The following is a 23,449-nucleotide window of genomic DNA, read 5'->3' as shown; positions in this document are numbered from 1 at the left end:
TTTCAAGGAGCACTTCAGGAAATTGTGGAACTCGTGGCCACAGGATGCTGAGGCTGTCAAAAGCACACACAGATCCAAGAGGCAAAGAGAGGGGTTTCAGAGTCTTCATTTGTGGCCATTTTACAAGACAGCCTTTCTGAAACCTCTGGCTCATGAGGTCCGTGTTTCACTGCTTCTTAGAAGCTGTGAGACCAAACCAAGCTGCTGTTTCCTGTCACCTCCCTGTTCCTGCCCCTGAGACACAGTCCCATGGGGCTGTTACTGGGGCTTTTTCCTTCTTTACAAGCCCCAGCAGGCAGTTCAGCAGTAAGAGACTGCACTGGCACTCTGGAGCTGACTTTCCACTCTGCAATCCAGGCCTGTCTCTCACCCACTCCACTTCTTTTCCTCCTTGCCCAAAAAAGCAGCAGGATGTCCCAGAAGATTCCACACCTGGGCAAGAACAGTTGAAACTCTGGCAAAACCCACTACCTAAAACAACCCCCACAAGAGCAATATGTTATTTAAAAGGTGCAAACAACTCCATCTCCCAGCACCTGCTTTGTGCAGGCCCTCAGCTACAGGCAGGTTTGTGAGGCATCAGGGCTGCAGCACAGGGCTGGTGATCGATCCCACAGGAACCCCTGATGTCACCCAGACTCCCCCACACCTCCAGAGGCTCTCTGCACCTCACAGGGCACCAAGGAGAAATGGGGAAGAGAAAGCAGAAGAGAAAGGGCAAAGCAAAGGTGACTGCACAAGGAGATGCATTGTGGCAGATTTTTCATGTTTATCCCAGTGTGAGTGGAGTCCTTATCTCTGTGTGAATGAAGCATCCACCAGTGAGTGGATGCCAACCCAGACATCAAAAAGACAACCAATACCACCCAACATTCAGGTTAGCACCTCTGGGCCTCCTTCTGACTGTGTCAAATTTTGGGACACGATGTGAGTTATAACCAAGTATCTCAGGCCCATATGAAGCAGTGAGAAGTAAAATTTGAAGGAAAAAGTTAAATTCCAAAAGTGCAAGATTCCTGAGGATTATATTTCTTTTTCCTTCTCTTCTGCCATGAGCCCTTCAGAAGTAATGACAGGCTGAGGGACTTGAAAGCACAAGTCAGGCCATTTCTCAGGAAGAGGAACTCCCTGGAGCTGCTTCTGGCATTCACAGCAGGAGGTCCCAGGGAGACCCTGTCAGCTGCCATTGCTGTCAGCAGTGGGGCCAGAGAGAAGAAATCTTACTCAGTCCCACTGGACCAGTGCTCCAAGGCACCCAAATCTCTACACTCAAAAGTGCTGCCATCCTGCTTCTGCCTTCAGCCAGCAAATCATCTTGTCCCACAGCTTTCTCTCTTCCCTCAAGATTTCCTCTGCAGCTCCATGGAGCAGCAGGCGAAGCAAGCAAACAGCAGGGACCTGCTGCAGCTGGAGCACTGCTGCAGACCAAGGCCAAGAAAAGGCTGCTGTCAAATCTTTATCCTCTCACGGCTCTGCAGTGGTTTCACTGGTGCCCCTTGGCCCTCTGGGCTGTCGGGGCTCAGAGGCACTAGCAAGATCCACTTCTGAGCTACCTTAACGCTAAGAGGGAGACAGAGTGAACGGGGCCTTTCTTACCAGTCATCGCTGCCCAGCAAGGACAGTGCCTTGAGCAAGGCCTGCTGTGGGTCACAAGAGGCTGTGTCCTTCTGCCAGTTCCCACGCAGCGGCTCCTCTCGACGCTTGGCACCAGAGGCCGTCTGCGAGGTCACTGTGAGGAGAGGGTCAGCCATGAGCGCTGCAGCCCCGGGCAAGGCACCCCGCCATGGAGCGGCCTGCAGCCCCATCTCCCAGCCAGGCTTCCGTGTGGGACAAAGTGGCACTGGGACAGACACTTCCCTGCTGCCTGGCTCCTTGGGCTGCTTGCTTTCTCCCAGCCCCCCCAGCTGGGCCCAGCTCCAGGCTAAAGCTGACAGCTGCCCACACAGCGCCAGCTGCCAAGTGCCACAGCACAGCAGCGGCAGCTTCCTGAGGCCGCAGAGCTCCCACTGCCTGCCAGACAGCGCCCACCAGCAGGACTTGCTAGCCCAGGAGAGAACCCCTCAGCTGCCTCTCTTGTCTCAGCGCCCTGATTTCCCCCAGCCCCGACGACAGAGGCACTCTGCAACTCCCTGAGGAAAGACCTGCAGCTGCCTCGCCACAGCACCAAGCCCAGCCTGAACAACCCAGCCCTGCTGGGCCCGGCTGAATCCCCACGGAGCAGCTACCAGGGAGCAGCGATACCTGACCCTTCACTCCTGACAGCGCCTCTCTTCCCATTGCCTTCAAATCTTCTAGACAGCAGACAGCTGACTGCACATACATTGTAGCCTACTGTTGCCCAGGGAGTACTTTATGGATTTTGTTCTTTCCAAGCATCATGAGTCTTTGCCCTTTCAGAGGGGCACACTGGCTGTATTTCAAAGATGCTGAAGTGAAATTTCTTTGTCATCAAATGGATGTGTTTGTGAACTCAGCAGTGCCTAAGCCTTCACTTGAGGAAAAATGCCACTTCCAGTCTAGACAGTTGATATAAAAGCCTTTCAAATGCAAACTGAGGATAAAAATATGCAAATACAGCTGCAAATTGTTGCCAGACACATGCTCTTGATAATCAGGTGTCCAGGCTTTGCCTTAATTGAATTTTTTGGTATGGAAAAAAATGTACAAGCTATGAGAAAAATCAGATGATAAATGCATGTCTTATGAAACCCAATTGTCATCAAAAGCACTGTGCATCCAAAATTTCATGTCATGCTCTCAATAGCTCATTTCCTAATGTGTAGATGAAAACATCAGAGCTGTCTACAATGATGGACTATCAACACTGAACAGAATCTAGATGAACTTCTCTAGACTCTGCTGGGTTTCTGTGCTACCTTGCCTGTTCTCACAAAGTATACCATAACATCAAAAATATTCAGACGGGGGCTAATGTGGATGTCACTGATGTACCCCAGACACTGACATCAGTGATGTCACTGCAGAAGTGTGTGGACATACACATCTAGATTCACTATGAATGGAGAGCCACGTCAGGCTACTTCTGGTCAATTCTCAACATGGAAGTAGCACCTCTAGAAAGGAGCATTCCAAGTATCATTCCTAGCTCCTTTCTTCTTATCTCACCCTACCTGGAATGCTAGCACAGGCACTCTACCCACAAGGGAGAGACAAGAGCCACTAGGGACTATCTGCTGGGTATTTACTGCAGGCAGCAAACAGCCTGGGAGCACCAGGCAGCCCCTCCTGGCTGTCACCTGCTACATACGGCCACTGTATTTGGCTGGGGTGACACAGGAGGCACTGCTTGTTCCCTCTTGGCATTGCAGGCTGTGGGATGGCAGCAGTGAGGAGCCACTGGGCACTTCTGGGAGCAGCAGCACGACTGCACCAAGCTGCTGACTGCCACGCAGAGACAGCCCTTGCTGGGATAGCAGGAAAGCTGTCTGCAGAGCCGGACAGCAGCACAGGCAGAGGGATGAGATGGTGAGTGGACAACTGATCGTGGTGGTACTCGTAGGTGCCCAGTGAGCACACCCTGGCACACTGCCCCACAGCTCATCCCTGCAGTTACAGCTGCCTCTTGCACCAGTGCTGTGGTTTGGACTATGAGGAGGGACAAAAGCCAGAGCTTAGGCCTTTACCACTACTTTATTCAGCTCAACTTTCCAATGGAACTCTAAGAACCAACTGCTCCACTACTGCAGAGCTGGACTAACTCAGAAGTACACTTGCTGTTCATTCTCAGGACAGGCTATGGACCCAAGATCCCAGCTGTGCTGGGTGAGGCAGGTGGCAGTTTGTGCCCCATGGGCAAGGAAAAACCCATGTGGGAAAAAGCTGCCTCAGAGCAGGCTTACCTGAGGAGTTGCGTGGGAAGCTGCCAATCCCATGGATGATGGGCATATTGGGCAGTGAGGGCATGTTGTCCTGCTTCCTCAAGACCTTCTCCTTCAAGGCACTACCAGGGTATTTTCTCCGCACACTGGAAGCTGTGCCATCGACAGGCGGTACGCTAAAGCCTGTGGGGAGACCAAAGAGGAGCTTGTAAGTGGAGGCTGCTGCACAGGGTGACGATGGAAAGGGCCAGAAAACTTGCTGGACTTGGGTAACAGCTCTTTGTTATCCCAAAGAACTTCAAGTATAACAGTGGCATGCTAACATGGGACTGTGATCACAGTATCACAGAATCCTAGAAGAGTTTGGCTTGGAAGGCACCTCTAAGCACCATCTAGTCCAACCCCTGTGAACAGGGACATCTTCATCTAGATGAGATTCCTCAGAGCCCCATGTAAATTGGCTTTGAACACCTTCAAGAATGGATCAACAGCAGCTTCTGTGAGCCCACCCTTCCAGTGCTTCATCCCCTTCATTATAAAAACATTCCCCCTAGAATCTAACCTGAATCTACCCTCTTCTAGTTTAAAACCAAATTGCAGTGATGCTTCCCCTAAGAAAGAAGGAAAACACAGTATTGCTTTGCTTTTGTTTTTCTGTTTCTGAGTCTGGCTGGGGAAGTTACCAAATGAAAGTGCAGATAGCCTTGAGTGATGCCCTTGGGCTGAGTGCTGCCTCCTAAGGTCCCTGCTGCCACCCTGGGGGCAGCACACACAGCACTGCAGTCAGAGCCCCTCAGCCAGGATTCAGTCAGGAACGCTCCTTGCTCCTGGGGCTACAACAGAAGCAGTGGCTCAGGGCTTCAGCACAGCTCTACAGTGCCAGCTCCTCAGCAGGCTGTGGCAGGAGAAGGATCTCTGGTGTTTTCATTAGAAGCAGTTGAATTTTGTTTCTTCTCAGTTCCACCATGGCTGAGAAGCATTCTTCTGGGCTCCCCTTCCCTGCAGGCTGCTCTCCAGGAGAGAGTCTGAAGCCCCAGTTAACTTTGCAAGACAAAATTTTCTACTCTGAAAGACTTTGGAGATGAAGGTGGGAAGCTGATATTCTGTTACTGAGTCTGTGAAACCTTGGGCATGACTCTTCATGCCTCTGTATTATTTTGGGGGGAAGGGAAAGAACTCCTCTTCAAGCTTCCACTCAGATGCAAGCAGAACAGCCTGACTGCAGCACCGTGCAAAGGGCAAGCAAGTGGTCAAAAAGGACCACAGGTGTAGTCTGCACTTACTTGCTTCTTCTGCATCCCCAGGGTCAGCTGTCTGTGGAGGCAGCTGCAAGGATGTTTCTGTTTGCCTCCTTCTCTTGAGCTCTTTCTCCAACAGCTCCATTTTCTTCCGCTCTAAGTTCTTTTGAGCCAACTTGCACAATGCAGGACGGATCTAGTTGCAAAGGAAATACATCACAGATGTAAGCAGAGACACCCAAACCAGACACAACATCTCATCAGGAGCACAGGATCCATGGAGAGCCACAGTCTTTAATGCAGCTCCATATTCATTCCAAGTGTTTCAGAAGAATGTCTCCCAACCTCATCTTGGCAATTACACACAAGGAGGTGGAAGACTTTAGGGCCACAACCTTACATTGCTCCAACTGCAGCCTATGACAGGAAGCCCTGCTTGAAGCACCAAAGTCATACGAGTGCTCCAAGACAGGTGAAGAGCTCACATGACCAGAGAGCAGGCAGTTCAGTTCCTACAGGCCATGGCAGCAGAATAAAAACCATGTGCAATAAATACGCAGCAAGGAGGGGTAATTGCTCTTGCTTAACACTCATGGCCAGGAATGGCAGCTGTTCTCACTTCCTGGCTTCTGAAGAGCTCAGCTCTAAAGGTCTCTGAAGGACCTCAAGGAAAGGACTCACGTGAAAACAATTTCCAGAAATATTGATATTAATGAGCAGAAAAATTGAGAAAGAGAGGGCTGTGAGATACAGCCAGAAAGGTTACCATGAAAAATCAAACTCTCATTTTATTTTTCAGCCTTACTTACGCTTAACATTACAATCTTTGCTTCTCTGCTCCTGCGGGTGCAATTTGCACACATTCACAAGTCTGCAGCTTGCTCTGCCATTCAGAACTTCTCTAAAATGACCATGGCACCTAAAGAATGCTTCTGGCATGACCTTAGCACCATCTCCAAATCAGTCACCTTTTCACCACTAGTAAAAGCCACACAATTGCTCTTTAAAAAGCAAATATATTCCAAGAAGAATCCCCATCCCTCAGGAATGGAAGACTATGATTATCAGTGACATTTGGGGCCAAGCAATAAGGAAAGGAAGTCTGCTCATCCCTGTCTTTAACCCTTACCTTTCCAGAGCTGTCCCTCAGGTCTTCATCACTCATATGACCAGGACTGGTGGGACGATCTGTCCCCTTGGCTTGGCTCAGTGGGAGGCCTGGGAATGGAAAGAAAGGTTGGTGTAAATCTCTGACAGATTTCAAGCCCTCAAAAACACCATTCTGGGCAACAGGCAAGAAAGATTCCAGACAGCAGAGCTCTCATAAGAAATAGCAATTGTGTATGAGAGCAGCAAGGCACATATGCCTAGATATCCTCCCAATGAACGGGCTACTGGCACAAGCAGAGAGAGTCAGGGAAGAGATTTGTCATGGTGAACCTGCCATAGGTGGCTTTGGGCTTGTGCTGTCAGAGGATGACAAACTCAGACCCTGCATAGGCTGCATCCATTTTATAAACCTCCTTCTCCTTAACTGGAAATTTCACAAGGACTTTCTCTCAGAGGAGGTTTCCCCATATCTCCCAGTGCAGAACCAGGCAATGTCCATGAATCTCCTTCAGATCTCAAAAGGGTTCAGCCCAGAAACTGCTGCAAGGAAAGGTTTTCTCCTTTAAGGGCAGGAAGAAGGACTGGGAACATTTCCCATTTCATGCTCAATGCCTGCTTATTCTCTACTAACTGTGACACTGGAAATGCTGCAGGGAGATAAAGAGCAAGTGCTGGATGGAGAGGAATGTTTCCTTTTCCTGTGCTGCACTTCCAGGGCCCCAAGGTACCACTCCAGCTCAGCCACACAACACTTCACACTGGAGGAATTTTCACTGCACCATCACAGCACACTCCCATGATTGGGCTCTTCAGGAGCCCACTGAGCCCAATAAAAAAGTGAAATCAAATTGAAGAATTTTTGAAGAGAATTATTTTTACCCAATCATTCAAAATACGAATTCTGTGTCAAAATTCCAACGGTCATTTGAGGACAGACATGTCCTGTACCTACCTCCTTCTTCAGAGTCGTCATCTACACTTCTGCTGCCGGATGTGGACCTTGAGAAAATAGAGGACAAAAGAACATATTAAGAGGAAGAAAGAGAAAGGAGGGAATGTGTGTAGCATGAAAGGAGGCAACCCTTCTTAGCATGGTCACTGTGATGAAGGAGGAAATGCAACACAGAAACTAAACAAGATGCAAAGCTGATTCATTGTCCTTAAGCTCTCAGATGCTGGAGTCAGACAGAGCTGGCCAAGCTCTGTCTGAAACACAGCAGTCATTCTTCAACTTGCATCATAACCCCCCAGTTCTTCTGTCTCTCCTTTTGGAGCCAAGTGGCTCCTACAGCCTCTCTGAAGCAGCAAGAGCTGCTGAGCTGAGACACGAGTCTCTATGGAGGGCAGCTGCTTTTGTACTGCTGCAAAGCTTGACTTTGCCTGTTTGTGCCTTACACTGGTGACAGTCTCATGCTCCATGTGGTCAGAGCACTGCTGTCTCCTGAGAATGATATTACACCTCGTTGCTCTTTCAAGAAGAAAAAGACTTTTTCACACACAGCTGCTATGGACAGGATATTGAGATTGCACTTTAAAAGCCCTACAGAAGATTTTCAATTAGAATGAGAGTTCTGTGATTTTTCCTTCGTTATTGTTACCACTCAGATAAGCTTGACAGCTACATTTTCTCACACTTCTCCAAGCCAATATCTTTCCATCAGCTACAGTCCTGTACCTCTTCTCCAGCACCTCGCTCTTTTTGATCTTAAGCCCAGATTGAAATATTAATCATCACTTGGATTATGCAGCTGTACCCCAAAACTTCTCTGGGATCTCATTTCATAGTGGAGGCCCAGGCACAGGGAAGTTGTACCTTAGGTTTACTTTGGGATCCCTTTTCTTCCAAACAGTTGGCAACACACAATGGTCTCCAGAATTTGTGTTATATCTAGAAAGTAATTGCTTCCAAAAGCTAGTTTTCATGGCCCTTGTTTCTGTAACTCTCACTCAGTTCTGTGTTGGGGTTTGTCAGTATATTTTGTTTTAAAAAAAAATGTTGTTTTATAAATGCTGGCACATGAACTATGGCACCTAACTTTAAAGAATGAGCACAGGAAATTGAAGACACCTTAACATTTCCAATATTTGTCCAATCATATTCTTGTGGCTGCAGAAGTTGACAGTGAAGGATCACATTATTTAAAGATCTGCAGCATCCAGACCCATGCAATACAGTTCCCAAATGACACCACAAACATCACAGAGGGAATCAACAGCCAGGTCCAGAAGAGAACCTGTCTTGAGGAGATTTTCAGCCCTGCCACCTCTTCCCCACCACCACCTCTGCTCTTGGGCCATATGGTGCTGGGTTTGACATTGGGCTGGATCACCACAGATAGGGCCAAATGCTGAATACACAGAGGTTTGCCTAAATACATGGGAGAGCTGACTGTGCAAAATAACCTCACGAGATGGGAAGAGCGAGGTGAACAGCACACTGGAGCAGCAGACACCTTGGCTTACCTCATCTCCTGGGACTCTTGCACATCCAGCTGCAGAGAGCTTTGCAGAGACCCTGCAGCACTGCCAACATCGGGACTTACTGCCCTGCGTATCGGGGGGATCAAAGGCAGTCCCAGTGACCCCTTCTTCTTATCCCCTTCAGTGGGATACAGCAAGGAAGCCTGCAAAGAGTAGAACACAGTGTTCACATCAAGTATCCAGTCTTGTCCCCCTCAAGACATGCCTCAAGACATTTAGCCATGTTCTTCACTGGAACCTGGCAGAAGAACAGAAATCAGACTGATGGAGCAGCTTGGGCCAGGATTGGGAATGCAAAGGGAAGTGCAGAGGGAGAACCCAGAAACCCTTCAAAGTCCTCTCCTGCTATTGTTACACACTGAAAATGTGAAGTCTGCACCACACACCCTTTGCAAAGACATCCTGAAGCTCAGTGTCCAGCTGAGTTCTTCCTTGGCTCAGCTGCTTCCCTGGGCTCACTTCACAGAGAAAGCTCTCCAAGCTCTGCCGGCAGCACATCGACTGAAAATCTCCCACACAGGACATGGCTTGGTCTCCTTACCTTACACCTTTTTCCCTTTGACTTCAGCTCCTCTCTTTCTCTGGTGTCTTCCTCATAGCCACTGCCATTTTTCCCACTCTCCTTCTCAAAGCTGCACATTTCTCTTCTGTTGGAAGACTGAGAGGTTTTCCGGATGGGAGGCAACGGAGCAGAGGGAAGGAGCATAGAAGGAGATAGCCGGAAAGATTCAGAAAAAATGAACCTAGTCAGCCCTGCAAAGAAGAAACAAAAAATGTAACTGAGGCGGCAAAGCAAATCTAAAGCATCTGAAGCTCCATATTTTGTGGGAGAGACTTCCTGAAAACTCCTAAATAGCTGCACAAGTTGACATTTCCAGGCATGAAGACCCTTGAAGCACTCCAGAGGAAAAGTCCTGTCCCGCTTGCACAGAGCTCCCACAGGAACAGCCTGGCCTCTGGGCTGGCCTGGGACAGCAGGGAGCCCAGAGCCCTGGGCTTTGCAGCCATGGCTCAGCTGCACATGCAGCCTCCTGCTCCTGTCCCTGCCCCACAGCTGAGCAGCCCTACAGCTGCACGGGGCACTGGCAGCAGCACAGCTCATTGCAGGGGGCACATGCAGGGCAGAACTGTTCCCTGGGGATGTGCACAGGCTCTCTAGGCTGGCACAAGACCCTTCCTCCTGCCAGAGAGCAGCCCAGCTCCCACCTTACCTCATGGCTGAGGCATGCTCAAAAGGGAAGAAGTGAGTTAGGTGAACTCCCCCCTTTACAATCAATCCATCTAATGGATGAGCCATCCAGGGGGGTTTTGAATTATTCCCATGATCGCTTTGTTTTTTATTTTTCATGCAACTAGCATCACTAGAATTCCTCTGAACTGTATAGAGCTGGCAATCCAGGAGACACAGCTTCTACTACTTTGCTTATGTGTTGCTCATTGCCCATCCACTACTTTGGGAACTCTTTCCTTCCTCCAAAGAGTTGCCAGACACAGTGGTCTCCAGAATTTGACAACTACACCTTGGAAGTCATTGCTTTCCAAAGCTCGTTTTCATCGCCCTTGTTTCTGTAACTCCCACTCATTTCAGGGTGGGGTTTTGTTGGTTGCTTTTATTTCTCTTCACAACTAAGGAGGTGCTGGCACATGAACAATGGCACCCCATGTTAGAAGTGAATGAACCTTTGTACTCCCCTTCACATGTCCTCAGTGTTCAAGGAGCCCAAATATGTAAGGGAAAATTTGGTTTTCCAACATTGCAATTTGCTCTGATTCCCTGCCCCTGGGGTTTATTCCCTGCTTGCTTTCCTGCAGAGACGCCAAATACCAACGCAAAGATCACCTGCAACAAAACATTTCTGACCATGGCAGTTAAAAACCATTAAGAATTTCCTAAATGCAAACAGCAGAGTGTAGAGCATAAAAAGAAGACACGGATAAAATCTGTGTTTCTTTATCCCAGTACAATGGTGACATCATTTACAAAAGAGCATCTGACAACCTTTGATGAGGTAGGTAATTTCTAGGCCAGAATCAATCCAGCAAAAATGTCACCTGAGCAATACTGAGCAGTAATTCTCCTCAACTGCATTCAGCATTGCAGCTGCATATCAGCAATTAAGGAGTCTTTCCAAAGGGGCTGTACCCAGGATTTGGCAGAACAAACCCTGAGCAAAGGGACCAGGACATCTGATCCCTTTTCCTGCAGCAGCAAAATTATGTCTTCAAGTCTCATCTCTCCTATCAGTAAATGCCCAGAGATGGCAAAGGAACAACAACAGACTTTCATTGAGGCTTTCAACTTGAAAGCACTGGCTGACACAGATGCACCAGAGACTGCATTTTGTCTGGCACAATTCTACTTGTCAGGGATCAGGTAAGGCAGGGAGGGAGGGACAAGGCAGAAGGCATCTCCTCCTGCAGCCTCAGCCTGCAGCACTGACCCAGGCAGAGAGAGTCGGGGAAGAGATTTGTCATGGTGAACCTGCCATAGGTGGCTTTGGGCTTGTGCTCTCAGAGGATGACAAACTCAGACCCTGCATAGGCTGCATCCATTCGGAAACCTCCTTCTCCTTAATCGGAAATTTCACAAGGACTTTCCCTCAGAGGAGGTTTCCCTATTTCTCCCAGTGCAGAACCAGACAGTGTCCATGGATCTCCTTCAGATCTCAAAGGGTTCATCTCAGAAACTGCTGCAAGGAAAGGTTTTCTCCTTCAAGGGCAGGACGTAGGACTGGGAACATTTCCCATTTCATGCTCAATGCCTGCTTATTCTCTACTAACTGTGACACTGGAAAGGCTGCAGGGAGATGAAGGGCAAGTGCTGGATGGAGAGGAATGTTTCCTTTTCCTGTGCTGCATTTCCAGGGGCCCAAGGTACCACTCCAGCTCAGCCACACAACACCTCACACTGGAGGAATTTTCACTGCACCACCACAGCACACTCCCAGTGATTGGGCTCTTCAGGAGTCCACTGAGCACATCAATGCATTGATATCAATTTGAAGAATTTTTGAAGAGAATTATTTTTAACCAACCATTCAAAATACAAATTCTGTGTCAAAATTCCAATGGTCATTTGACGACAGACATGCCCTGTACCAACCTCCTTCTTCAGAGTCATCATCTTCGCTTCTGCTGCTGGGTGTGGACCTTGAGGAAATGGAAGACAAAAGAACAGATGAGGAGGAAGAAAGAGAAGGGAGGGAATGTGTGAAGCATGAAAGGAAGCAAACCTTCTTAGCATGGTCACTGGGATGAAGGAGGAAATGCAACACAGAAACTAAACAAGATGCAAAGCTGATTCATTGTCCTTAAGCTCTCAGTTGCTGGAGTCAGACAGAGCTGGCCAAGCTCTGTCTGAAACACAGCAGTCATTCTTCAACTTGCATCATAACCCCCCAGTTCTGCTATCTCTCCTTTTGGAGCCAAGTGGCTCCTACAGCCCCTCTGAAGCAGCAAGAGCTGCTGAGCTGAGACACGAGTCTCTATGGAGGGCAGCTCCTTTTGTACTGCTGCAAAGCTTGACTTTGCCTGCTTGTGCCTTACACTGGTGACAGACTCGTGCTCCATGTGGTCAGAGCACTGCTGTCTCCTGAGAATAATATTACATCTCCTTGATCTTTCCAGAAAAACTAGGCTTTTTCACACACAGCGGCTATGGACAGGATATTTACACTGCACTTTAAAAGCCTTATAGAAGATTTTCAATGTGAGTGATACTTCTGAGACTCCTTCTTTATCGTTATCACTCAGTCAAGCATGACAGCTACATTTTCTCACACTTCTCCAAGCTAATATCTTTCCATCAGCTACAGTCCTATACCTCTTCTCCAGCACCTTGCTCTTTTTGATCTTAAGCCCAGACTGAAATATTAAACATCACATGGGTTATGCAGCTCTATCTCATAACATCTCTGGGAACTCATTTCTAAGTGGAGGCCCATGCACAAAACAGATGGCAACACATAATGGTATCCAGAATTTGACAGTTACATCTAGGAAGTAATTGCTTCCCAAAGCTAGTTTTCATCACCCTTGTTTCCGTAACCCCCACTTAGTTCTGCGTTGGGTGCTGTCAGTATATTTTTCTTCTCAAAATATAAGTGCTGGCAAATAAACTACAGCACATGACTATAAAAGTACAAGAATCAGAACAGGAATTTGCGTACACCTCCATATTTGCCAATATTTGTCCAATCATATTCTTGTGGCTGCAGAAGTTGACAGTGAAGGGTCACAGTACTCAAAGATCTGCAGCATCCAGACCCATGCAATACAGTTCCCAAATGACACCACAAACATCACAGAGGGAATCAACAGCCAGGTCCAGAAGAGGACCTGTCTTGAGGAGCTTTTCAGCCCTGCCTCCTCTTCCCCACCACCACCTCTGCTCTTGGGCCATATGGTGCTGGGTTTGACATTGGGCTGGATCACCACAGATAGGGCCAAATGCTGAATAGACAGAGGTTTGCCTAAATACATGGGAGAGCTGACTGTGCAAAATAACCTCACGAGATGGGAAGAGCGAGGTGAACAGCACACTGGAGCAGCAGACACCTTGGCTTACCTCATCTCCTGGGACTCTTGCACATCCAGCTGCAGAGAGCTTTGCAGAGACCCTGCAGCACTGCCAACATCGGGACTTACTGCCCTGCGTATCGGGGGGATCAAAGGCAGTCCCAGTGATTCCTTCTTCTTATCCCCTTCAGTGGGATACAGCAAGGAAGCCTGCAAAGAGTAGAACACGGTGCTCACATCAAGTATCCAGTCTTGTCCCCCTCAAGACATGCCTCAAGACATTTAGCCATGTTCTTCACTGGAACCTGGCAGGAGAACAGAAATCAGACTGATGGAGCAGCTTGGCCCAGGATTGGGAATGCAAAGGGAAGTGCTGAGGGAGGACCCAGAAACCCTTCAAAGTCCTCTCCTGCTATTGTTACACACTGAAAATGTGAAGTCTGCACCACACACCCATTGCAAAGACATCCTGAAGCTCAGTGTCCAGCTGAGCTCTTCCTTGGCTCAGCTGCTTCCCTGGGCTCACTTCACAGGGAAAGCTCTCCAAGCTCTGCCGGCAGCACATCGACTGAAAATCTCCCACACAGGACATAGCTTGGTCTCCTTACCTTACAACCTTTTCCTTTTGACTTCAGCTCCTCTCTTTCTCTGGTGTCTTCCTCATAGCCACTGCCATTTTTCCCACTCTCCTTCTCAAAGCTGCACATTTCTCTTCTGTTGGAAGACTGAGAGGTTTTCCAGCTGGGAGGAAACAGAGCGGAGGCAAGGAGCATAGAAGGAGATCGCCGGAAAGATTTGGAAAAAATGAACCTAGTCAGCCCTGCAAAGAAGAAACAAAAAAAAAATGTAAATGAGGTGGCAAAGCAAGTCTAAAGCATCTGAAGCTCCATATTTTGTGGGAGAGACTTCTTGAAAACTCCTAAATAGCTGCACAAGTTGACATTTCCAGGCATGAAGACCCTTGAAGCACTCCAGAGGAAAAGCCCTGTCCCGCTTGCACAGAGCTCCCACAGGAACAGCCTGGCCTCTGGGCTGGCCTGGGACAGCAGGGAGCCCAGAGCCCTGGGCTTTGCAGCCATGGCTCAGCTGCACATGCAGCCTCCTGCTCCTGTCCCTGCCCCACAGCTGAGCAGCCCTACAGCTGCACGGGGCACTGGCAGCAGCACAGCTCATTGCAGGGGGCACATGCAGGGCAGAACTGTTCCCTGGGGATGAGCACAGGCTCTCTAGGCTGGCACAAGACCCTTGCTCCTGCCAGAGAGCAGCCCAGCTCTCACCTTAACTCATGGCTGAGGCATGCTCAAAAGGGAAGAAGTGAGTTAGGTGAACTCCCACCTTTACAATCAATCCATCTAATGCATGAGCCATCCAGGGGGGTTTTGAATTATTCCGAAGATCGCTTTGTTTTTTATTTTTCATGAAACTAGCATCACTAGAATTCCTCTGAACGGTATGGAGCTGGCAAGCCAGGAGACAGAGCTTCTACTACTTTGCTTATGTGTTGCTCGCTGCCCATCCACTACTTTGGGAACTCTTTCCTTCCTCCAAAGAGATGCCAGACACAGTGGTCTCCAGAATTTGACAACTACACCTAGGAAGTCATTGCTTTCCAAAGCTCATTTTCATGGCTTTTGTTTCTGTAACTCCCACTCAGTTCAGGGTGGGGATTTGTTGGTTTCTTTTATTTCTCTTCACAGCAAAGGAAGTGCTGGCACATGAACAGTGGTACCCCATGTTAGAAGTGAATGAACATTTGTACTCCCCTTCACATGTCCTCAGTGTTCAAGGAGCCCAAATATGTAAGGGAAAATTTGGTTTTCCAACATTGCAATTTGCTCTGATTCCCTGCCCCTGGGGTTTATTCCCTGCTTTCTTTCCTGCAGAGACACCAAATACCAACACAAAGATCACCTGCAATAAAACATTTCTGATCATGGCAGTTAAAAACCACTAAGAATTTCCTAAATGCAAACAGCAGAGTGTAGAGCATAAATAGAAGACTCGGGTAAAATCTGTGTTTCTTTATCCCAGTACAATGGTGACATCATTTACAAAAGAGCATCTGGCAACCTTTGATGAGATAGGTAATTTCTAGGCCAGAATCAATCCAGCAAAAATGTCACCTGAGCAATACTGAGCAGCAATTCTCCCCAACTGCATTCAGCATTGCAGCTGCATATCAGCAATTAAGGAGTCTTTCCAAAGGGGCTGTACCCAGGATTTGGCAGAACAAACCCTGAGCAAAGGGACCAGGACATCTGATCCCTTTTCCTGCAGCAGCAAAATTATGTCTTCAAGTCTCATCTCTCCTATCAGTAAATGCCCAGAGATGGCAAAGGAACAACAACAGACTTTCATTGAGGCTTTCAACTTGAAAGCATTGGCTGACACAGATGCACCAGAGACTGCATTTTGTCTGGCACAATTCTACTTGTCAGGGATCAGGCAAGGCAGGCAGGGAGGGAGGGACAAGGCAGAAGGCATCTCCTCCTGCAGCCTCAGCCTGCAGCACTGACCCAGGCAGAGAGAGTCGGGGAAGAGATTTGTCATGGTGAACCTGCCATAAGTGGCTTTGGGCTTGTGCTGTCAGAGGATGACAAACTCAGACCCTGCATAGGCTGCATCCATTTGGAAACCTCCTTCTCCTTAATCGGAAATTTCACAAGGACTTTCCCTCAGAGGAGGTTTCTCTATTTCTCGCAGTGCAGAACCAGGCAATGTCCATGAATCTCCTTCAGATCTCAAAGGGTTCAGCCCAGAAAGTGCCCCAAGGAAAGGTTTTCTCCTTCAAGGGCAGGACGTAGGACTGGGAACATTTCCCATTTCATGCTCAATGCCTGCTCATTTTCTACTAACTGTGACTCTGGAAATGCTGCAGGGAGATAAAGGGCAAGTGCTAGGTGGAGTAGATTGTTTCTTTTTCCTGCACTGCATTTCCAGGGCCCAAAGGTACCACTCCAGCTCCTGCCATTCAACACTTCACACTGGCGGCCTATTCACTGCACCACCAGAGCACACTCCCTGTGACTGGACTCTCCAGGAGCCCACTGGGCCCATCAAGGTATTGAAATGAAGTCAAATAAATTTTAAAATTAATTATTTTCAACCAAGCTTTCAAAATGACACCTCTGAGTCAAAATTCCAATGGTCATTTGAGGACAGACATGTCCTGTACCTACCTCCTTCTTCAGAGTTGTCATCTTCGCTTCTCCTGGTGGATCTGGGCCTTGAGAAAATGGAAGACAAAAGAACAGATGAGGAGGAAGAAAGAGAAGGGAGGGAATGTGTGAAGCATGAAAGGAAGCAAACCTTCTTAGCATGGTCACTGTGATGAAGGAGGAAATGCAACACAGAAACTAAACAAGTTGCAAAGATGATTCATTGTCCTTAAGCTCTCAGTTGCTGGAGTCAGACAGAGCTGGCCAAGCTCCGGCTGAAACACAGCAGTCATTCTTCAACTTGCATCATAACCCCCCAATTCTGCTGTCTCTCCTTTTGGAGCCAAGTGGCTCCTACAGCCTCTCTGAAGCAGCAAGAGCTGCTGAGCTGAGCCATGAGTCTCTATGGAGGGCAGCTGCTTTTGTACTGCTGCAAAGCTTGACTTTGCCTGTTTGTGCCTTACACTGGTGACAGTCTCGTGCTCCATGTGGTCAGAGCACTGCTGTCTCCTGAGAATGATATTACACCTCCTTGATCTTTCAAGAAGAAAAAGGCTTTTTCACACACAGCTGCTATGGAAGGATATTCAGACTGCACTTTAAAAGCCCTACAGAAGATTTTCAATGTGAGTGATAGTTCTGTGACTCCTTCTTTATTGTTGTCACTCAGACAAGCATGACAGCTACATTTTCTCACACTTCTCCAAGCCAATATTTTGCCATCAGGTACAGTCCTATAACTCTTCTCCAGCACCTTCCTCTTTTTGATCTTAAACCCAGATCTAAATACTAAATGTTGATTAGATTATACATCTATACCCCAAAACATCACTGGAATCTCATTTCATAGTGGTGGTCCAGGCACAGAGAAATTGCACCTTAGGTTTATTTTGGGATCCCTTTTCTTCAAAACAGTTGGGACACACAGTGCTCCCCAGAATCTGACAATTAATCTAGCAAGTAATCGCTTCCCAAAGCTATTTTTCATGGCCCTTGTTTCTGTAACCCCCACTTAGTTCTGCGTTGGGGTTTGTCAGTATATTTTTAAAAAAAGAATTTTATTGTTTTATAAGTGTTGGCACATGAACTATGGCGCCTGACTATAAAACAATGAGCACTTGAATTTGCAGACAGCTTAACAATTTCCAATATTTGTCCAGTCATATTCTTGTGGCTGCAGAAGTTGACAGTGAAGGATCACAGTGTTCAAAGATCTGCAGCATCCAGACCCATGCAATACAGTTCCCAAATGACACCACAAACATTACAGAGGGAATCAACAGCCAGGTCCAGAAGAGAACCTGTCTTGAGGAGCCTTTCAGCCCTGCCTCCTCTTCCGCACCACCACCTCTGCTCTTGGGCCATATGGTGCTGGGTTTGACATTGGGCTGGATCACCACAGATAGGGCCAAATGCTGAATACACAGAGGTTTGCCTAAATACATGGGAGAGCTGACTGTGCAAAATAACCTCACGAGATGGGAAGAGCGAGGTGAACAGCACACTGGAGCAGCAGACACCTTGGCTTACCTCATCTCCTGGGACTCTTGCACATCCAGCTGCAGAGAGCTTTGCAGAGACCCTGCAGCACTGCCAACATCGGGACTTACTGCCCTGCGTATCGGGGGGATCAAAGGCAGTCCCAGTGATTCCTTCTTCTTATCCCCTTCAGTGGGATACAGCAAGGAAGCCTGCAAAGAGTAGAACACGGTGCTCACATCAAGTATCCAGTCTTGTCCCCCTCAAGACATGCCTCAAGACATTTAGCCATGTTCTTCACTGGAACCTGGCAGGAGAACAGAAATCAGACTGATGGAGCAGCTTGGCCCAGGATTGGGAATGCAAAGGGAAGTGCGGAGGGAGAACCCAGAAACCCTTCAAAGTCCTCTCCTGCTATTGTTACACACTGAAAATGTGAAGTCTGCACCACACACCCATTGCAAAGACATCCTGAAGCTCAGTGTCCAGCTGAGCTCTTCCTTGGCTCAGCTGCTTCCCTGGGCTCACTTCACAGGGACAGCTCACCAAGCTCTGCCGGCAGCACATCGACTGAAAATCTCCCACACAGGACATAGCTTGGTCTCCTTACCTTACAACCTTTTCCTTTTGACCTCATCTCCTCTCTTTCTCTAGTGTCATCATCGTAGTTGGTGCCATTTTTCCCACTCTCCTTCTCAACTCTGCACATTTCTCTTCTGTTGGAAGACTGAGAGGTTTTCCGGATGGGAGGAAATAGAGCAGAGGCAAGGAGCATAGAAGGAGATCTCCGGAAAGATTTGGAAAAAATGAACCTAGTCAGCCCTGCAAAGAAGAAAAAAAAAAAAATGTAAATGAGGTGGTAAAGCAAATCTAAAGCATCTGAAGCTCCATATTTCTTGGGAGAGACTTCCTGAAAACTCCTAAATAGCTGCACAAGTTGACATTTCCAGGCATGAAGACCCTTGAAGCACTCCAGAGGAAAAGCCCTGTCCCGCTTGCACAGAGCTCCCACAGGAACAGCCTGGCCTCTGGGCTGGCCTGGGACAGCAGGGAGCCCAGAGCCCTGGGCTTTGCAGCCATGGCTCAGCTGCACATGCAGCCTCCTGCTCCTGTCCCTGCCCCACAGCTGAGCAGCCCTACAGCTGCACGGGGCACTGGCAGCAGCACAGCTCATTGCAGGGGGCACATGCAGGGCAGAACTGTTCCCTGGGGATGTGCACAGGCTCTCTAGGCTGGCACAAGACCCTTCCTCCTGCCAGAGAGCAGCCCAGCTCCCACCTTACCTCATGGCTGAGGCATGCTCAAAAGGGAAGAAGTGAGTTAGGTGAACTCCCACCTTTACAATCAATCCATCTAATGCATGAACCATCCAGGAGGTTTTTGAATTATTCCAAAGATCGCTTTGTTTTTTATTTTTTATGAAACTAGCATCACTAGAATTCCTCTGAACTGTATGGAGCTGGCAAGCCAGGAGACAGAGCTTCTGCTACTTTGCTTATGTGTTGCTCATTGCCCATCCACTACTTTTGGACCTCTTTCCTTCCTCCAAAGAGTTGCCAGACACAGTGGTCTCCAGAATTTGACAACTACACCTAAGAAGTAATTGCTTTCCAAAGCTCGTTTTCATGGCTTTTGTTTCTGTAACTCCCACTCAGTTCAGGGTGGGGATTTGTTGGTTGCTTTTATTTCTCTTCACAACTAAGGAGGTGCTGGCACATGAACAATGGCATCCCATGTTAGAAGTGAATGAACATTTGTACTCCCCTTCACATGTCCTCAGTGTTCAAGGAGCCCAAATATGTAAGGGAAAATTTGGTTTTCCAACATTGCAATTTGCTCAGATTCCCTGCCCCTGGGGTTTATTCCCTGCTTGCTTTCCTGCAGAGACACCAAATACCAACGCAAAGATCACCTGCAACAAAACATTTCTGATCATGGCAGTTAAAAACCATTAAGAATTTCCTAAATGCAAACAGCAGAGTGTAGAGCAGAAAAAGAAGACAGGGATAAAATCTGTGTTTCTTTATCCCAGTACAATGGTGACGTCATTTACAAAAGAGCATCTGGCAACCTTTGATGAGATAGGTAATTTCTAGGCCAGAATCAATCCAGCAAAAATGTCACCTGAGCAATACTGAGCAGTAATTCTCCCCATCTCCATTCAGCATTGCAGCTGCATATCAGCAATTAAGGAGTCTTTCCAAAGGGGCTGTACCCAGGATTTGGCAGAACAAACCCTGAGCAAAGGGACCAGGACATCTGATCCCTTTTCCTGCAGCAGCAAAATTATGTCTTTAAGTCTCATCTCTCCTATCAGTAAATGCCCAGAGATGGCAAAGGAACAACAACAGACTTTCATTGAGGCTTTCAACTTGAAAGCATTGGCTGACACAGATGCACCAGAGACTGCATTTTGTCTGGCACAATTCTACTTGTCAGGGATCAGGCAAGGCAGGCAGGGAGGGACAAGGCAGAAGGCATCTCCTCCTGCAGCCTCAGCCTGCAGCACTGACCCAGGCAGAGAGAGTCGGGGAAGAGATTTGTCATGGTGAACCTGCCATAGGTGGCTTTGGGCTTGTGCTGTCAGAGGATGACAAACTCAGACCCTGCATAGGCTGCATCCATTTGGAAACCTCCTTCTCCTCAATTGGAAATTTCACAAGGACTTTCCCTCAGAGGAGGTTTCTCTATTTCTCCCAGTGCAGAACCAGGCAATGTCCATGAATCTCCTTCAGATCTCAAAAGGGTTCAGCCCAGAAAGTGCCCCAAGGAAAGGTTTTCTCCTTCAAGGGCAGGACGAAGGACTGGGAACATTTCCATTTCATGCTCAATGCCTGCTTATTCTCTACGAATTATGATACTAGAATGGCTTCAGAGAGATAAAGGGCAAGTGGTGGATGGAGTAGAATCTTTCCTTTTCCTGCACTGCATTTCCAGGGCCCAAAGGCACCACTCCAGCTCCAGCCACTCAGCACTTCACACTGGAGGATATTTCACTGCACCACCAGAGCACACTCTCAGTAACTGGACTCTCCAGGAGCCCACTGGGCCCATCAAGGTATTGAAATGAAGTCAAATAAATTTTAAAATTAATTATTTTCAACCAAGCTTTCAAAATGTCACCTCTGAGTCAAAATTCCAATGGTCATTTGAGGACAGACATGTCCTGTACCTACCTCCTTCTTCAGAGTTGTCATCTTTGCTTCTCCTGGTGGATCTGGGCCTTGAGAAAATGGAAGACAAAAGAACAGATGAGGAGGAAGAAAGAGAAAGGAGGGAATGTGTGAAGCATGAAAGGAGGCAACTCTTCTTAGCTTGGTCACTGTGATGAAGAAGGAAATGCAACACAGAAACTAAACAAGATGCAAAGCTGATTCATTGTCCTTAAGCTCTCAGATGCTGGAGTCAGACAGAGCTGGCCAAGCTCTGTCTGAAACACAGCAGTCATTCTTCAACTTGCATCATAACCCCCCAATTCTGCTGTCTCTCCTTTTGGAGCCAAGTGGCTCCTACAGCCTCTGAAGCAGCAAGAGCTGCTGAGCTGAGACACAAGGCTCTATGGAGGGCAGCTGCTTTTGTACTGCTGCAAAGCTTGACTTTGCCTGCTTGTGCCTTACACTGGTGACAGACTCGTGCTCCATGTGGTCAGAGCACTGCTGTCTCCTGAGAATGATGTTACACCTCGTTGCTCTTTCAAGAAGAAAAAGGCTATTTCACACACAGCTGTTAGAGAAGGATATTCAGATTGCACTTTAAAAGCTCTACAGAAGATTTTCAATTAGAATGATACTTCTGAGACTCCTTCTTTATCGTTATCACTCAGACAAGCATGACAGCTACATTTTCTCACACTTCTCCAAGCCAATATTTTGCCATCAGGTACAGTCCTAAAACTCTTCTCCAGCACCTTGCTCTTTTTGATCTGAAGCCCAGACTGAAATACTAAATGTTGATCAGATTATACATCTATTCCCCAAAACATCACTGGGATCTCATTTCATAGTGGTGGTCCAGGCACAGAGAAATTGCACCTTAGGTTTACTTTGGGATCTCTTTTCTTTCAAACAGTTGGGAACACACCATGATCTCCAGAATTTGACAATTACATCTAGCAAGTAATTACTTCCCAAAGATATTTTTCATAGCCCTTGTTTCTGTAACACCCACTCAGTTCTGTGTTGGGGTTTGTCAGTATATTTTTAAAAAAAGAATTTTATTGTTTTCTAAATGCTGGCACATGAACTATGGCGCCTGACTTTAGAGAATGAGCACCGGAATTTGCAGACAGCTTAACAATTGCCAATATTTGTCCAGTCATATTCTTGTGGCTGCAGAAGTTGACAGTGAAGGATCACAGCATTCAAAGATCTGCAGCATCCAGACCCATGCAATACAGTCCCCAAATGACACCACAAACATTACAGAGGGAATCAACAGCCAGGTCCAGAAGAGGACCTGTCTTGAGGTGCTTTTCAGCCCTGCCTCCTCTTCCCCACCACCACCTCTGCTCTTGGGCCATATGGTGGCGGGTTTGACACTGGGCTGGATCACCACAGATAGGGCCAAATGCTGAATACACAGAGGTTTGCCTAAATACATGGCAGAGCTGACTGTGCAAAATAACCTCACGAGATGGGAAGAGCGAGGTGAACAGCACACTGGAGCAGCAGACACCTTGGCTTACCTCATCTCCTGGGACTCTTGAACATCCAGCTGCAGAGAGCTTTGCAGAGACCCTGCAGCACTGCCAACATCGGGACTTACTGCCCTGCGTATCGGGGGGATCAAAGGCAGTCCCAGTGATTCCTTCTTCTTATCCCCTGCAGTGGGATACAGCAAGGAAGCCTGCAAAGAGTAGAGTACAATGCTCACATCAAGCATCCAGTCTTGTCCCCTTCAAGACATGCCTCAAGACATTTAGTGACATTCTCCTCTGGGACCTGGCAGAAAAAAACAAGACTGATAGAGCAGCTTGGCCCAGCATGGCGAATGGTTTTGTAGGAAAGGGAGGTGGTGAGGGAGAGATCATGTCACACATTTGCCACCTCTCCCCTCATGCTCACATATGTACAAGTCTGGCTACATTCCCAGCTGGCATCCACATGTTTGACATCAAGATGTGCTCCAGTAACAGTGCCTCCACTGGACTTTTGGATGCATAGGTAAGTGCTTAGATCCAAATTCTCTCCCTGCCCCTAAAGCACCTAACAACCACTGCTGATCTTCAGCCACGTCCCCACAAAGCCATTCTACAGGATGGCAAAACCTGCTTTTCCCAAGCCCATCATGCCTTCTGATGTTACCCTTCCCTCCTACATACAGTTCCCCAGCAGCCTTTGAGGCCAGAAGCTGCTGAGCTCTCAGGATGCTCAGAGCTCTCCAGCTCCCACACATCCAGCACCTCAGGCTCACAGGCATTTAGGAAGTTCAGCAGAGCTCTCTGATCTGCAGCTCTCTGGAAGGCCTCTGCCTGCCCAAGTTGCTCCAGGGCTCCCATGCCATGACCAGGAAGGGGGGTGGAGGAAGCAGGGACAGATGCACACCCTTCCTTAGTATCTCATAATTTCTGGCACAGCTAAAAAGCCAAATCAGGACCTGTTCAATCTTCAGTGAAAACATCAGTTCC

General features: G+C 47.9%; 1 protein-coding gene across 3 annotated transcripts in view; it reads right to left on the bottom strand.

Moving 5' to 3' along the window:
- The window catches only part of LOC111944117 (TOG array regulator of axonemal microtubules protein 2-like), a 49,932-nt gene that overhangs the window by 13,415 nt on the left and 13,068 nt on the right, over nt 1-23,449 (bottom strand). For 2 of the 3 annotated variants that reach the window (XM_086871487.1, XM_086871498.1), the window contains 15 exons: nt 22,508-22,668; nt 21,000-21,046; nt 18,434-18,645; nt 17,875-18,035; nt 16,366-16,412; nt 13,795-14,006; nt 13,236-13,396; nt 11,772-11,818; nt 9,210-9,421; nt 8,651-8,811; nt 7,140-7,186; nt 6,207-6,295; nt 5,123-5,273; nt 3,861-4,022; nt 1,597-1,729 (listed from right to left, as the gene is read on the bottom strand). In XM_086871487.1, coding sequence (XP_086727613.1) covers nt 1,597-1,729; nt 3,861-4,022; nt 5,123-5,273; nt 6,207-6,295; nt 7,140-7,186; nt 8,651-8,811; nt 9,210-9,421; nt 11,772-11,818; nt 13,236-13,396; nt 13,795-14,006; nt 16,366-16,412; nt 17,875-18,035; nt 18,434-18,645; nt 21,000-21,046; nt 22,508-22,668 — 2,003 coding nt within the window. The remainder of the gene's footprint in view (nt 1-1,596; nt 1,730-3,860; nt 4,023-5,122; nt 5,274-6,206; nt 6,296-7,139; nt 7,187-8,650; nt 8,812-9,209; nt 9,422-11,771; nt 11,819-13,235; nt 13,397-13,794; nt 14,007-16,365; nt 16,413-17,874; nt 18,036-18,433; nt 18,646-20,999; nt 21,047-22,507; nt 22,669-23,449) is intronic. The other variant, XM_086871507.1, reaches the window with a different exon arrangement.

Source organism: Cyanistes caeruleus, chromosome 2 (assembly GCF_971803275.1).
Source record: "Cyanistes caeruleus chromosome 2, bCyaCae1.hap1.1, whole genome shotgun sequence".
Taxonomy (NCBI): domain Eukaryota; kingdom Metazoa; phylum Chordata; class Aves; order Passeriformes; family Paridae; genus Cyanistes; species Cyanistes caeruleus.
The sequence above is the reverse complement of the archived record's forward strand: the minus strand, read 5'-3'. Positions and strand labels throughout refer to the sequence as shown.